The sequence below is a fragment of the Cnephaeus nilssonii genome (assembly GCF_951640355.1).
Source record: "Cnephaeus nilssonii genome assembly, chromosome: 9".
NCBI classification, from domain to species: Eukaryota; Metazoa; Chordata; class Mammalia; order Chiroptera; family Vespertilionidae; genus Cnephaeus; species Cnephaeus nilssonii.
Genome location: NC_137080.1, coordinates 62,068,651 through 62,084,578, shown reverse-complemented (window position 1 = coordinate 62,084,578; position 15,928 = coordinate 62,068,651). Strand labels below are relative to the sequence as shown.

General features: G+C 40.4%; 1 protein-coding gene across 3 annotated transcripts in view; it reads right to left on the bottom strand.

Annotated features, from left to right (window-relative positions):
• The window catches only part of FILIP1 (filamin A interacting protein 1), a 180,534-nt gene that overhangs the window by 13,454 nt on the left and 151,152 nt on the right, over positions 1-15,928 (bottom strand). For 2 of the 3 annotated variants that reach the window (XM_079780848.1, XM_079780850.1), the window contains 2 exons: positions 7,554-10,350; positions 3,443-4,195 (listed from right to left, as the gene is read on the bottom strand). In XM_079780848.1, coding sequence (XP_079636974.1) covers positions 3,989-4,195; positions 7,554-10,350 — 3,004 coding nt within the window. In that variant the 3' untranslated portion in view covers positions 3,443-3,988. Of the gene's footprint in view, positions 1-3,442; positions 4,196-7,553; positions 10,351-15,928 lie in introns of those variants that run through there. The other variant, XM_079780849.1, reaches the window with a different exon arrangement.

The window sequence follows — 15,928 nt, the reverse complement described above, 5'->3', positions numbered from 1 at the left end:
TTAAAATGTGTGACCCTGGCTGGTTGGCTCAGTTGTTTGGAGCATTGTCCCATACACCACAAAAGGTTGTAGGTTTGATTCCCTGTCTGGGCACATAACTATGTTGTGGGTTCAATCCCCCAGTTGGGGCACATACAAGAAGCAACCAATCAATGTTTCTCTCTCACATCAATGTTTCTCTCTTTCTCTCTCCCTCCATCTCTCTCTAAAAATCAATGAAAACATATTCTCGGGTAAGGATTAGAAAAAAAACACACTATATGATATAATCATATTGGGAGGATGGGAAAAGGGGAGAGACAGGACATATGAGAGGATTAAATCCTCAACCTTCATGACAATATGGGAAGACAAAAATTAATATCTAAAATTGATGAATAAAAAGTCAGAGTACAAGTATATTATTTAGTAATCTGGAGAAACATCTAAGAGTTAGAAATTATTTTCTCCAGGGGGAACTTAGGGAAAAGGACAATAAGGTAAGGAACAAATGTTTTCATTATCTTTTACCACTGGCTGATATTTTAACTACAGATACAAATGAGCAGTAATAAAAAGTAATTCAAGGATAAATGAAAAGTATGGAAGTGGGGGCATTACAGTTTGAGTGTCTGTCAATGGCTTAACTTGGCAGGAGGGAGACAGGGCAGTAGCTATAGAGGACTACACAGCTGAAGAAAGAACTGTTATAAAATAAAAGAGGCCAGAGCATATTTGTATCCGGTGTGGAGGTAACAACTGAAAAGGAGAAGTTGAAAGAGCAGAAATTGAGGAGCTAACTAATGAGGAGACCCTGGAGGAGGAGTTAGGTGGTAAACACTAGCCTTCGTCTGGGTTGGGGAAATTTGGGAATCAAACATACTTGTTTACTGGGAAACCATCTCTGTGGCCATCTTGTTGCCACTTCCTGTCTCTCTCTGTCCTCTGTCCTCCCACATAAATGTGCTCTTCCTATCTAATATCCCTGGGGGTTTCCAATCAGGAAAGTCTCACTCTTTCCCTAGTATTCTAAAGCTATGAAGGAATGAGAAGTTCCGATCTCTGCATTTTACATTCTTGGACATGTTTATTTCCCTGAAATTATACTCTTCCCACATGGCACATCAAAGCTATTTCTTCCCTCTCTTCCTGAAGATATTCAATAAGAGATCTTAACACCGTACCCTTAATGAAGACATTAAAATCTCTAGCAAGCCCACTGTCATGCATTAACTTGTCCTCAATGAAAATCTGATAAAAATGCAGTAGCAACTGAATGACTCTGTTTAAGCAGGTGACTTAGGAAGGTCATTTTCAAGAAATAATAAATACCCTTAGGGCCATGTCCCATACAGAAACGTTTGTGCTGACCATCATGCATGCTAAATGGTCAGCACATAATTATTCTCAGGAAGGGAATACCAGGGACTCCTCTGTCCCTGTGAAGATGGAGCCCTGCACGTCCTCTGGGGGGCGCCATCACATTGAAATCTGTGGAAATGATACTCCTCCCCCACCCCCTCTGCTCCCCAGGGTGGGACTGAGCAGCAGCTATACACAGCAGCTCTGGTGAGACGCCTTTTATTTTACTACATGTTCCAGGACAGGGAAATGACTCTAACCTTTTCATCCCGTTCACTCTTATAAAAGCACATTAAACTGCATCTTAAAAACATTATACTCACGAATGGAAGCTGGAGTTGGAGTGCTTTTAATCCTCCACCTCCTGTCCCCAGTGGATTTCATTTCTGATATGTGGCTTAGAACAAAGTTATCCAATAAATGTAGAGTTGATTCTAAAATTACAAAGAAAAACTGCCATGGCAGTTGCTCTTTATCATTTCTGAAAAGTGAATATGTGTTGTTCTGCCAAGTTTTCTTAGTAGTTGTACTTTGCAGGTGGCTCTGTTCCAGGGTCCAGATGTATAAACATCCTGTACATGCACCGCTAAGCCTTTAGGAGTGCTCTCCCTGCAGATGGTATGGACTTCCAGGCAGAAACGACGTAAGCATGATGTGAGCAGGTAAAAGCAAAAACAGCAACAGGGACAATAAGATTATGATAAAAGTCACTGAAAAATGGCAGGTAAAGTCAAAAGGAATGCAGTGTTTCATACTTTTGACACCTTCAGTTGCTTAAATACGGTATGTTATGGTACAGTAGCAATAAATACCCTAAATGCCATAGAATGTCCTTGATTTTGAAAAGGATTGTGTCCACTTTACAAAAGGGGGGAAATTCCCTTTAAAAAAAAAATACAAGGCAGTATTCAAAATGGAAAGATCTCTTATTTAAACTTGTTCAAAGTCATATTTCATAAAATCTTCATTCTCAGTCTCTCTGGTTTTCTACCTTGAAATCCCATTATTATGGCATGTCTCTCATGGTTGCTCAACATTTTAAAATACATATGCTGAGAACTGAAGAGCCGTAGGCAACAGAGATCGGATTAAAGTGAATGTAAATACTGTGAGGCATCTACCACCATCATGTGTAATTCAAGTCCAAGTTCTGCAAGGGATAGGAAGTCTGGTGTGAAAAGAACTTAGAGAAGAGTCTATTTATCACGAAGCATGATGAATCAAGGGCTAAAAACCAATCATCTGGGTTTTTTTTTATCTTCCCCACTCCCCACCCCCAAATATCAAGAGCAGGATCTATCCAGATATAGTCCTCACAATTCAAAAGTGGAAAAATAACCTGTAACTTTGTAGTTATTGTATTTTTTTTTAAAGTTCACCCCACTGAATAAAAAATCTTGACAAATCTGCTGCCTATGTAAGACCTCATATGCTACGCTGCAGGTTATTAGCCTTGAGCTCATTTGTGGTTATTTGACTATGAAGCAGTGTCTACTTTAACATGGTTAGTCTCCCCACAAAGACACCTGGCATTTTGCACCCACACACTGCTTCATGCTGATTAAACCATGCTTAAAATTAATGAAAATGATACAAACACAAGTAAAAATGACAGGAATAATAATCCCATTCTCTACAACACACACACACACACACACACACACACACACACACACACACACCATCATGAACTGGTTTTATATTTGCAAATAAAGTTCACAGTTAACTGAGGAAAATGTTTCAATTCAATTAAGCTCTGTATGATGTCATGTTTTTTCTTGGCATTAACATATCAGAATTTACTTCCTGCTATTTCCTGCCCATTACAACCTCTATTGAGCCATAAGGGGCCATTTGGTGGCTCTATTCAAATCGCTCCAGGATTTAAATCAATTGCGCACTTGAATAGAGCAGGAGTATGACATTAATGGTTCTAAAATTATTGTCTGTGAAACTCGGGAAATGTTTTTGAGATGGCTAAACCCTCTATCTACCATATACACAGACACACACAAATAAGTAAAACTCTGTTTTAGGACTCCGTATTTCATTTCCATTTTATTTCACATTCAAATTATTTCCTGAAATCATCTCAGAGGCTTTTGTTTTTTGCAAAACTTGGAGCTCCAGGCCCTGTGATAACTAGATGTTTCTTCCAGCACAAGAAGCAAATTCAGGATTTGACAGAGGCAAATGGCAATCGTTAAACTACTCCCTATTTCATAATAGAATTTGTGAAAAATCAATTATTGTGGAACAAGGCTATTAAATGTGATTCACCATTAAGAAATACGGGAGCAGGCTTTGGAGAGGAGGTTATTCAGCGCCCATATCTCCCTGATAAAGACACTGAGGTTAGTTGATGGATCCATTTTCTAGAAGCAAAACTGGGACCAGACATCAGGCTCCGGCCTCAGGCCCAGCTTCCTCCACCAAGCACACGGCAAACAGTGGTTTTGTTGGTTAGTTCGCCAGCATCAAAACAAATTTACAAAATAGGAAAGACACATGGCTATTAGTAGATTACTTTATGAACAAGATATTTAAAACTTAAATTAGTACAGGTAAAGTGTTGGCACGAACGGACGAAGGTTCGTTTTCACCGTAGCAGTAGCATCTGCACAACATACCCCCTCAGCCATTGCCCTCAGCCCTTCCCCCCTCCAAGAGAGGTAGCGCTGCCGGCTGCAGATTTCTTCAGCTCTATTTTCATAGACTGAGTCTCAGCTCGAGGCTCGAATTTGGTCAGATTTCCTGCTCCTGGGGCTGCCACTACTGGCTTTCCTGCTTTCATACCTTTTGACATAGGAATGCGGGTGGGTGTAGGCCGCTGGGATGACCCATCTTGTCCTGACTGGAAGAGAAAAAAAACACAGAAACACAAAGGAGATGGTCGTGAGTTTCCCCCTGGAGGTGCTCACTCTGAACAAGAGCAGGACTCTTGCCACAGACGACCCCTCCCCAAGCTAAATTATCGTTAGAAACTTGGAGTCAGTATCTGATCCGCTCTGATTGCCTCCTGTTCCTCCTCTCCTGAAGTATCTGTGCCTAACTTCCTTCTCTTCTCAAGCTCCTACCCTACCCCCTCTACCCTTACTGAAGATGACCGTGCCTATTTCACAGAGAAAATACAGGCCTGGCATCAACTCGGGCAGTTTTATTCCTACTGTCCCCCCAAATTACCTCCGCTTTCTTCAGTCTGCAGCCAACACTCTATCCACGAAGCCAAACCGGCTAGGGCTCCTCCACTTTCTTTAACTAGCCAGCTCTCCTTTTACCTCCTAGGAATTCAGGCTCTTCTCATTTTTTACTGTCACTGATGACCACACCCTCTTTCTTGAAGTGCTTCTAACACTCTCTCGCCATAATTTGTTACTTGAATCTCACCCATCACATCCGGTTGTGATGACTGCTTTTCAATCTCTTGCTGGCTTGGCTCCTTGTTCCAGCTTGGCTGCCTGCAAAATGTGGGCATCGCCGTATTCCATTCTTAGCCCTCTTTTAATTTTTTGCTTTCATGCTGAAAATCACCTCAGTTATCACCCCAGGTGTTGACAAGTTCCAGACCATAAGCCTTCAATGCTCTCCTTAAAACAGATCCAGGTTTCCAACTACTTCGCCAAGCATTTCCAGTGTCCCTCGGGCATCTCAAATGTAACACCCCCCAGACATTACTTATCTTCTCCTCCAGACAGTAGTCTTCCTATGTTTCTTATCCTATCCACCCATACATCCAAGCCAGAAACCTCAGAGCCATCCTTCATACTCAATTTGTCATGAAATCTTCAATTCCGTCTCCAATATAGCTCTGCCCTCATTTTCCCTGCCCTAGTTCAAGCCTACACCATCTCTAGCCTGGAGAATTGCAACGGTGTCTCTGCCCTCAGCCTCTGCCCCCTCCAATTTATCCTTTAAACCAGGGTCCTCAAACTTTTTAAACAGGGGGCCAGTTCACTGTCCCTCAGACCGTTGGAGGGCCGGACTATAGTTTAAAAAAAAACTATGAACAAATTCCTATGCACACTGCTAAGTCGGCTGCTAAGCAGGACAGGCAGCGGCGGCAAAAACACCCGGCGGGCCGGATAAATGTCCTCGGCGGGCCGCATGTGGCCCGCGGGCCATAGTTTGAGGACCCCTGCTTTAAACTGTTTTATACAAGTATCTTTCTAAAACATAAATAGTGTAATGTTTTCAAATCCTCTTTACCCTTTCAACACCCTTTATCTACTCTACGAGATTAAACACAAATTTCGTAGTAAGACCTGCGTCTCCTCTCTTCACTATCTGCCCCCAGTTTGCCTCTCCTTGCGTTCTGTCGCCAGGCCTCACTGCTGCCACAGTGGGACTGCTCGCCCTTCCCCGAACACCGCAGGCTCCCCCACCCTGCCATACCTTTGCACACGCTGTTCTCTCTACATGCACCTTCCCTTCTTGAAAATCCTTGTCTGTGAAAGCCTCCTGCTCTGTGAAGCCTTCTCTAGTGCTTCCTGTGTACGTACTTCTCCCAGAGAACCAGAAGGTAGGTTCCAACCCTGACTCTCCCACTTCGCTGAGAACTTCTAAAGGTCCTCTTCGCAGTCAGCACCTAATCCAGTGGCTAAACTGCAGCTAGTATGCAATTAATTCAATACTTCAGTAATAAATGAACAAATAAACTAGCCTCGCTATTTGATTTCCCAAACTTCTTGTTCTTAATTTAATGGGATCAGATATACCTGAAGTAGGTGGGCCATTATTCCGGCCTTAGAAATCTTAGCTGTTTTGAAATCCTATTTGTCTATGGGGTTTAATTGGCCCTCACAGATGTTGCTACAGAAGGAAAGGCCATCTTGATCTGACCCTTAAAATGAGAATAAGATGTTCCAGCAGAGAAACCTGCTCGCAATTACAACGGACACCTCCATTGTCTCTTTATAAAAATTCAAGCTATGCTCTGTATTGCCCAAAAAGCAATATTGAATTTTGACAAGGACGAGCAATTCTGAATGCTATTGAGCTCCTATAGAGAGCTAGTAATGCAAAGCTTTGCTGGCAAAGCAATTACTGATTCACATATGGAACTCTGTCTTGAGTCTATTTTTGTACACAGAGAATTAAAAGTAAATTGTATTGAAGATATGGGAAAATAAGCCATAGCCTCTATACTTAAGTAAATAGCTTTCTTAAGAGTTTCCAATATATGTTGCAGAATTTGTTCAGAGTCTAGGAATCATAATTTCTAGTTTGCTTAAATTAATATCTAAGTAGTACATGATCTTCTATAATTTCACTTACCAAATTGTCCCCAATAAATGAAGACAGTCGCTGGAAGCATTTTGAAAACTAGAATTTATTTTTAAGTGCTGGATTTTATACTTTGGACACACTTTTTTATTGTCATTCATTTAGCCTTCCAGCTGGCTATTAAGTAACATTTGTCAAGCACCTGCTCTCTGCAAGACACTATTAATAAAATATAGTATTTAGACATATAAACTCACTTCTATTTTACTTCAAAAAATTTTTTAATATTAAAATCTTTTAATATCATTTTTTGGAAGAAAGTATGACTATGATCATACATAATCACATATTGAATAGTGTAGCTTATAGAAATATAACCTGGGAACAGTTTAAATTTTTCTGCATATTTGACCATTTTGCCCCAGTCTCCATTTTAAAAATAAAAAAATCAAATTTTAAACGTTATCACTGTATGCTGATATTGCAAAGAGGCCATTTTTGAAAGTATTTCGGGGAGTCTCCATAATCTACATGAAAAATATTTCCCCTCAAAATTAGCTCATGTCCAGCCTAGTGGCTCCGTTGGTTGAAGCACTGTCCCGTACACCAGAAGGTGGTGGGTTTGATTGCCAGTCAGGGCACATACCTATGTTGTGGGTTCAATCCCTGGTCAGGGTACATATGGGAGGCAACTGTTCAATGTTTTTCTCTCTGTCTCTCTCTCTCTCTTCTTTCCTGTTTCTCTAAAATCAATAAGCATATCCTCAGGTGAAGATATATATATATAAAATAAGCTCAATTTATTAAAATATTAGGCCACTTTTTATTTTCATTTCCTGGTGTACCTAGTCCTCCAGGAAACATCTAGGGGTTCAGGTGGAGTGAGAGGCGTCTGCTTTTGTTTTATTTGGGGCACTGGGTTATTCTCACCCCTCACTTCTTCCTCTCTCCCTCGCCCTGCCCTGCACGTTAGAGCCTCTTCTACTCACCACTGACTGGGTTCCTCGAGTGGACGCGGTTGTGACCGGAGTGATGGTGATAGTGCTTGTCACTTTGTTTGCACCCGGCCGCGAGGACAGATGGTTCCTGGGAGAGCGGAGGACAGTGCCGGTGGAGACCTCCTTTTCCGCTGTCACGCTGACAGGTCGGACAGTGATCACTGGACTTGCTCCTTCTGCGGAAGCCCCAGGGGACCGTTTAAACTGAGACCCTAAATGAATGTGGATTTTATTGTCTTCTGTGGTTATGATATTGGCGTTGGAGTTGTATTTCCGTACTGGCGTTGGAACAGTCTGTTTTTCTGGGGTGACTTTGAGGACAGTCCTTCCCATGGGCATTTCCTGGGCGTCGGGAATCTCAGCCGGGGCAGCTGATGTAGACACTGTCATTATCTGAATGGGGGAGGTGGGCCTGTCCGCAAATGGGCCTCTTCCACTGTCCGGGGTTTTCTCTCTGGAATATGTGGTAATTGTGACCGGGGACATGGCTCGTTCTGTGCCGAGAATACCATCTCCACTTTTGGTTTTTTGAGACATAACATTTGGTGATGGAATAATGGTTATCCTTGGTTTCTGATTCCCCAATGTAGGAATGACGGTGGTGCTGGAGAAAAATTCTTCGGATGTAGGGCTTGTTATCTCCAACGTCGCAGTACTGTTCTCGTGGTCGGGCGTCACTCGAATATGCAGGGGCTGGCCCTGCTTTGGTGAGAGAACCAGTTCTCCCGGGTGCCCTGGACTGGAATTTGTCCGGGGCCCTTTCTCTGGAGTAATCGAGGGCCCGTTTTCCCGTTTCCTCATCCAGGGAATCCACGACTTTCTCATCGAGAGCTCATTTGCTGCAGGAGGATACCTGTCGAGAACGGAGGATCGTTCCATAGGCTTTTTCAATCCCACCTGTCGAAGGTTGCTCATGATATGATTTTCTTCTTGAAAGGATTTCCGGATAAATACTGCTGGTGTTTCTTCCTCTGCTGCCTCGCTGCTGACAGCATCGGTCTGCACTCCAGTGGAGGTCACAGGAATATCTACCATTCTTCTCCCGTTCATACTGGGTCTTAGAGCTCGGCTGTAACGCTTGGAAAGCTCCAGCTCTTTGGTCAGATTGAGGACCTCCTGTCCCATGTTTTTGTTCTTATTTTCCTCCTCCATAAATCTTTGTTGAAGGACAGAATAGTCCACTTGGAGCTGAGAAAGCTGATCTTCTTTGTTCATTAATTCATGAATCTTCTCTTTAAGAGCTTGCACTTCAGCTTTTAAGTCTCGACTTTTAGCCTCCTCCAACCGAAATCTATGTCTCAGCTCAGCTTCTTGGCTCACAGCCTCACCTTTCTCGATTGCTTTATTCTTGGCAATTTGGTGCTTTATCTCCTCCAGTTGCTGAGAGAGGAAATTAGCCTTATCTTGCTCAGTTCTAAATTTCTGCTCCAGCTGATCATACTCATCCTCCGTCTTCATCAAATCCCCTTCGACCACCTCCAGTTGTTGGAGACGTTTCTTCAGTCTCTCAATTTCAAGTGTTAATTCCTTAATCTTGTTGTCTTCTGGGCAGGTGAGCTCAGGTCCTTTTCGAGACCTTCCTCTTGTTATTTCTCTCTCCACTTCCTCTATCCCATCAAGTCTCTTCTTTAATAGGTCAACACTGCAGCTTAATTCAGATGATTTTTCTTCTTCACTTTTCAGTTTGCCTACTAACTCGTCCCTCTCTTTTGTCAAATTGTATACTCTTTCCTCCATTTCAGATTTCAGTTTTAAAAGCTTCTTACTTTCTTCAATTAGTTTTTCAGTTACATCCATAACCTTTCCTTGTTCCACCTTAAAATTTTTATTGAGTCCATCCACTTTTCTCTCTTCTTGCTTTATTTTTTCCATCATATTTTTCCTTTCATCAACCAGCATCACAGTAAATGACTTCAGCTTTGTAAGATCATCTTTTAGGCTTAATTCAGCCTTTTCCAATCTACTTTCGGAACATTCCAGTTCTTTGACTCGGCTCTTGACAACCTCCAATTCATTTAGCAGGTCTTTGGTTAAGTTCTTTTCTTTCTCTAGATTTAAATGTAGCTGGGTGCATTCAGATTTACTCTTGCTAAATGCTTCTTCCAATTTCTCCAGTTCAGACATTCTCTTCTGTAACTTCTCAACTTCAATTTTGAGCTCCCTACTATGATGTTCTTCCTCTTGTAATTTCTTCCTCAATTCCCTGCACTGGGATTCCGTTTTAGTGATCTCCTCATCTTTACCCTCCATTTCAAGCACACGCTTCCGTAGATTTTCCACTTCTGCCATGAGGCTGGAGTTGCCACATTCCCCTTTGGCAATTTTATCTCTTAATTCCTGAAGTTCCTCCTCTGCCTTTTGAAGATTTTTGTTGGTCTCTTCTAGCTCCTCAATTCTTTGCGTTAAGCCAACCAGCTTGAGTCTAAGTTGCCTGTTGTGAGACTCTTGATTAGCCAACTTAGCATTCATCTCTTCATGCTCTTGGGAAAACCTCGAAGCCTTGTGTTCGAAATCCACTTCTAACTTGAGCAATTTCTGCCTGTCTTCTTTGGATTTGGAAGTAATGGCTTTGAGTTTTTCTTCTTCTTCCCTCAGTTTCTGAGTGAGATCCTGTACTTTCTGGCTTTGCAGGCCAAGTTGCTCAATATGCATTTGTCTCTCATCCACCAGCATGAGTGCAAAGGACTTCAGTTTCACAAGCTCATCTCTTAGTTTATTGAGCCTCTTAGCATTTTCCTTTTCTTTACGGGCTTGGTAAGCCTTTTCTTGTTCAAGGAGCTTTTTCAACCTATAAAACAAAATACATTAAAATATTATATTTTATTATATAGTATTTTTTCTATTTATATGGATTATATTTATTATAAATATTAAAATACTAAAGCAAATAGGTTTGTCTTAGATGTTAAATAAAAGTTAAAATGCTATTACAATAAGTTCCTTATCAATTGCTGCAATATCAAGGTTTAACAAACAGCCATTAATAAAACTAATCAGAAGTCAGAATATTAGTTACCCTTAGAGAGGGGTAGTGACTAGAAGTGGGCATGAAGAGGTACAGTTTCTGTTTCATGATTTATGTGTTGGTTACACAGGGTTGTTCAGCTTATAAAATTTCTGTAAGCTGAACACTTATGATATGAGTGCCTTTCTGCATATGTATTACACTTCAATACCATGATCACTGGTAACACTTAGGTAATGCAATAATAATGACTGTTTATATAGTGCTTTCTGTATTCTAGGTGCTAGAAATTATTTTATCCAATGAGCCATGTACTGCTACTATCATCCCCATGAGGAAAATGAGACAAGGCACCTGCCACAGGTCACACAGTCAGTAAGTGGCAGAGTGGGGATTCAAACTCAGGCAGTAGGGTTCCAGAATCCTGGCTCCTCACCTCCGCTCAGATGACTTAAAAAAAGAAACGTACTTCTTTTAAACTTTATTTTTATTATTGACACAATTAAGAAATTTTCTTTAAATGAAAAAGGAGGCCCAGGAAAGAAACTTTGGGTTTTCTTATTTCGTATGTGACTATCACCTGATAGGGACAAAGCAAGACCAGCTATCTGACAGAAAGCTCATCTACATAAACTGATTTTAGTTAACACCACAACTGGCACTGGATTTTGTCTCAGTTTTCTGATTTAAACAGTTTTTTTAAAGTAGAGAACTAGCCCTAACCTGTTTGGCTCAGTGGATAGAGCGTCGGCCTGCGGACTGAAGGGTCCCGGGTTCGATTCCCGGTCAAGGGCATGTACCTTGGTTGCGGGCACATCCCCAGTAGGGTGTGTGCAGGAGGCAGCTGATCGATGTTTCTAACTCTCTATCCTTCTCCCTTCCTCTCTGAAAAAATCAATAAAATATATTTTAAATAAATAAATAAATAAATAAATAAATAAATAAATAAATAAATAAAGTAGAGAACTAGGTTAGGTAGGAAATCTGAATTATTCTTAATACAAATATGTGGCAGTCACAGTTTCACATGTATGAAATGCATTATCTCTATTGTGTTTATGTATAGCTTTAAAAACTGGAAATATAAATATGCCAGAGTACCTATTTGCCATCCTTATGTTGGTCAGTTAACCTGTACCAAATTTTTTAAAAATAAATTTTATTGTTCAGATTACAATTGTTCCTCTTTTTTCCCCCCATAGCTCCCCTCCACCAGGTTCCCACCCCACCCTCTGCCCTTACCCTCCACCCTCCCCCGGTCCTCATCCATAGGTGTACAATTTTTGTCCAGTCTCTTCCCGCACCCCCCACACCCCCTTCCCCCCGAGAATTGTCAGTCCACTCCCTTTCTATGCCCCTGATTCTATTATATTCACCAGTTTATTCTGTTCATCAGATTTTTTATTCACTTGATTTTTAGATTCACTTGTTGATAGATATGTATTTGTTGTTCATAATTTTTATCTTTACCTTTTTCTTCTTCTTCCTCTTCTTAAAGAATACCCTTCAGCATTTCATATAATTCTGGTTTGGCGGTGATGAATTCCTTTAGCTTTTTCTTATCTGTGAAGCTCTTTATCTGACCTTCAATTCTGAATGATAGCTTTGCCGGGTAGAGTAATCTTGGTTGTAGGTTCTTGCTATTCATCACTTTGAATATTTCTTGCCACTCCCTTCTGGCCTGCATAGTTTCTGTTGAGAAATCAGCTGACAATCGTATGGGTGCTCCCTTGTAGGTAACTAACTGTTTTTCTCTTGATGCTTTTAAGATTCTCTCTTTGTCTTTTGCCCTTGGCATTTTAATTATGATGTGTCTTGGTGTGGTCCTCTTTGGATTCCTCTTGTTTGGGGTTCTGTGCACTTCCTGGACTTGTAAGTCTATTTCTTTCACCAGGTGGGGGAAGTTTTCTGTCATTATTTCTTCAAATAGGTTTTCAGTATCTTGCTCTCTCTCTTCTTCTGGCACCCCCATAATTCAGATGTTGGTACACTTGAAGTTGTCCCAGAGGCTCCTTACACTATCTTCATATTTTTGGATTCTTTTTTCTTTTTGCTTTTCCAGTTGGCTTTTTTTGCTTCTTTGTATTTCAAATCTTTGACTTGATTCTTGCGATCCTCTAGTCTGTTGTTGGATCTCTGTATATTATTTTTTATTTCAGTCAGTGTATGCATAATTTCTAGTTGGTCCTTTTTCATATCCTCAAGGGTCTCACTAAATTTATTGGTGGTTTCTAGAAGATTCTTGAGTAATCTTATAACCGTGGTTTTGAACTTTATATCTAGTAGTTTGCTTTCCTCCATTTCTGTCATTTGTGATCTGTTTCTTTGTCTCCACATTTTGGCTGCTTCCCTGTGTTGATAGAGTGGCTTTGTGTGCTAGGTGCCCTATAGGGCCCAGTGGCTCAGCCTCCCCAGTTACCTGAGGTGGACACTCTTGGTGCACCCCTTTGTGGGCTGTGTGCACAGTCTTGTTGTAGTTTTAAGCCTTGATTGTTGTTGGTATCACTTGGAGGAATTGACCTCCAGGCCAATTGGCTGTGAGGATCACTTGTGTCTACGATGGGAGAACTTCTGTGCTGGAGACACCCTTATGGGGCAAGACTTGCTTCAATGGGGCTTTGGTGCTCACTGAGTCTTCCCCCTGAGTGTGTCCTTTATGGATCTGAGGAGTTGTAATCTGGATGGTCCCACTCTGACCACTGGGTACACTGGCTCTTGGATCTCCAAGGAGGTGCAAATTTAGTTCTGCCTGAGGCCACCCAGCAGGAGCTATGGATAGATCTTCAGATTCCTCTTCTTTGTTTGGGGTTTGGAGGTGCCCAGATGAGGCCCAGCTGTGAAGCAATGCAAGCTGCTGTGGAGCCTTGGGCCTTCTTTTGGAAGTTCTGGAGCTCTCTGACCCAGCTGCAGTTTGTTAGGTAATTTTAGATTGCAAAGGGCCAGGCCATTCATATGCAAAAGGCTCTGTGCACAGCTGCGGTAGAATTGTAAATTGGGTGGGGCGGGGTCTCAGGGAATCAACAGGGCAGAGCAAACAGCAATGGCTGACCATCAGCCCTGCCCTAAGAGGTCCCCAGGTCTCAGTGTCCTGCGGTAATCGCTGCAAACACCTCTGAAGAAAGCCCCCCTCGTGTTCCGACCCGATGCCAGACAGTCCAGTTTCTCCCTGTATGAGTCTGGGTCCCCAGAGTCTCGCCGAGAACTGGAGTTCAGAGCAGTCAGAAGCTTGTGTCTTCCTCCTGATTGAAAAAGACATTTGCGTCCTCAGTTGCCAGCCCATTTCCACGCACAGGCGCTTTTGTACCTCCGCACTTCACTTCCTCTGAGTCTCAGTGTGCTTTTCTCTTTCCTTCTAGTTGTAGAATTCCACTCAGCCAGCCTTCCTGTGGTTCTGGATAATGTCCGTTTTGTCTTTTAGTTGTAGTTTTGAAGTGGTTGTGCGAGGCAGCAAGTTCAGGTGTTTACCTATGCCGCCATCTTGGTTTCTCCTTGCACCAATTTTTATAGTTATTTACAACTGCCCATAAAAAAGTTAAAATAAAAATCATATTCATCATGGATGTAAGAATGCATTTTAGTAATTTATGTTTATAAGAGAGGCAAGTTATAAACAACCACTAATATGAACTTGCTTAAGTATATTTTTTAAAATATATTTTGTGCCTTATTTATTCTGAATGATTTATTTCATATTTATGACTAATAGCTAATCAGCTGTTAGCCAAGTAAACAGAAGTTAATAGTCTCACATTGCATTGTGTAAGAATACATATAGAAGATGGACATACATATAGAAGCTCTTTATAATCAAAGCCAGTGTCAGATAATTACTATAAAAATAGTTCTGATGATGTCGTTAAGATTTTTTAATGGCATTTATTTTTAGAAACCATATCCTGTGTCTAAGTGTCTACTAACTAAATACATAACTTCCAAAACCCAGTATGACTTTATTCCTAAAATAGGAGAAAAAGATTGTTTTCAAATCCTATGGACTTGCTTGAGCAATACTGTAATGGCTTCACTAAATGTGGTTCTTACATGTATAAAAGGGCATTTTGTTGATCATCTTCTCTTTTTATTTGGAGCCAAAACAACTGAAGCAATGTCACAGAACTATAGAGTAGGAGAATTCAGGGCATGTTTGCAAATTCCTTTACCTAAACCAGATTGTCAGAAATGGATTCACTGAGAACATCAATGCTTTCAATTCTAAAATTAAATTTAAAACTTCTTAAGGTATTTGTTTGAGTATTCTATGCCTCTCTGGTATTTGAAGCAGTGGTTTGAAGTGGTTAACCATAGCTGAATCTTAATTCTAGCTCTGCCAGTTTTCTAACTGGGTTACATCCGGCCAGTCACTGAAACTCTCTAACCCTGTTTTATCACCTCTTATCCACTCTCCTCTCTGCCCAACTTGCCATTCTTCAACCACATGCTGATTCTAAAAATATTAGCATAAAAAGGAAATAAACCAGAAGACCAAGACTAAGAAGATGAATTAGTACCTGATTCTTATCAGCAATTACAGGCAGAGCCCTAAGTATCCTGAAACCAAATTTATTCTTGGCAAGTTCTTCATTTTCTGCAAGCATTTTATCTTATTTAGAGGACAAAAGGAAGACAAATAAATGATCTAATAGATTTTTTTCAAAATCCTCTTGCCTTTCTTAATAACTATTAAATATACTCCTTACTTTTCTTTTAACCTAAATAAAACTATTTTTTAACTTGCAAGTATGTCATTTATAAACATGTTAGGAAATTCAATTGTTTTCAACTAGAAGACTTTAAAATGTAGGCACAAATGTTCTAGTTGTTTATGGTGCATACATTTATTAAGACTCATAGTCTATTCAAAATTGGTGAATGTTATTAAATATAAATTATATATCCATAAAAAATAGTAAGAAAAGTAATAAAAAAAAAAAAGTCCTGGAAAGTATTCCAAGATATCAAATAAAGAAAGTTGTAAACAAATATTATAAAAGAGTCACTTAAAATACAAAATAGGTTATTAACCTTATGGTAGAAAGAAGTGAAAGCAGAAGTCAGAAAGGTAAAGAGGGCTAACATTTTCAGGTGGGATTGGAGAGATTCACAAGAAAATTTGTTTTGGGGAAATAATGTTTCAGGTACTAGAAAACCTCTAATCCTAATAATATTTCAAGCGGCTCATAAAAGCCCATCACAAACTTCAACATTTGCTAATACCTAATTTTTAAAAAAATGAAGACTAGAAAGAAAGGTCTTTGATAATAAAACATTTATCAACTACCTATTACGTACTAGGCAGTGTGTTAAATACTTTAGTATTCATTTAATTTTCATAACAACTTTTTGAGCAAGATATTTTACTGTGCCATTTTATAAATAAGGAAGTTGATTTAATCAATGAAGC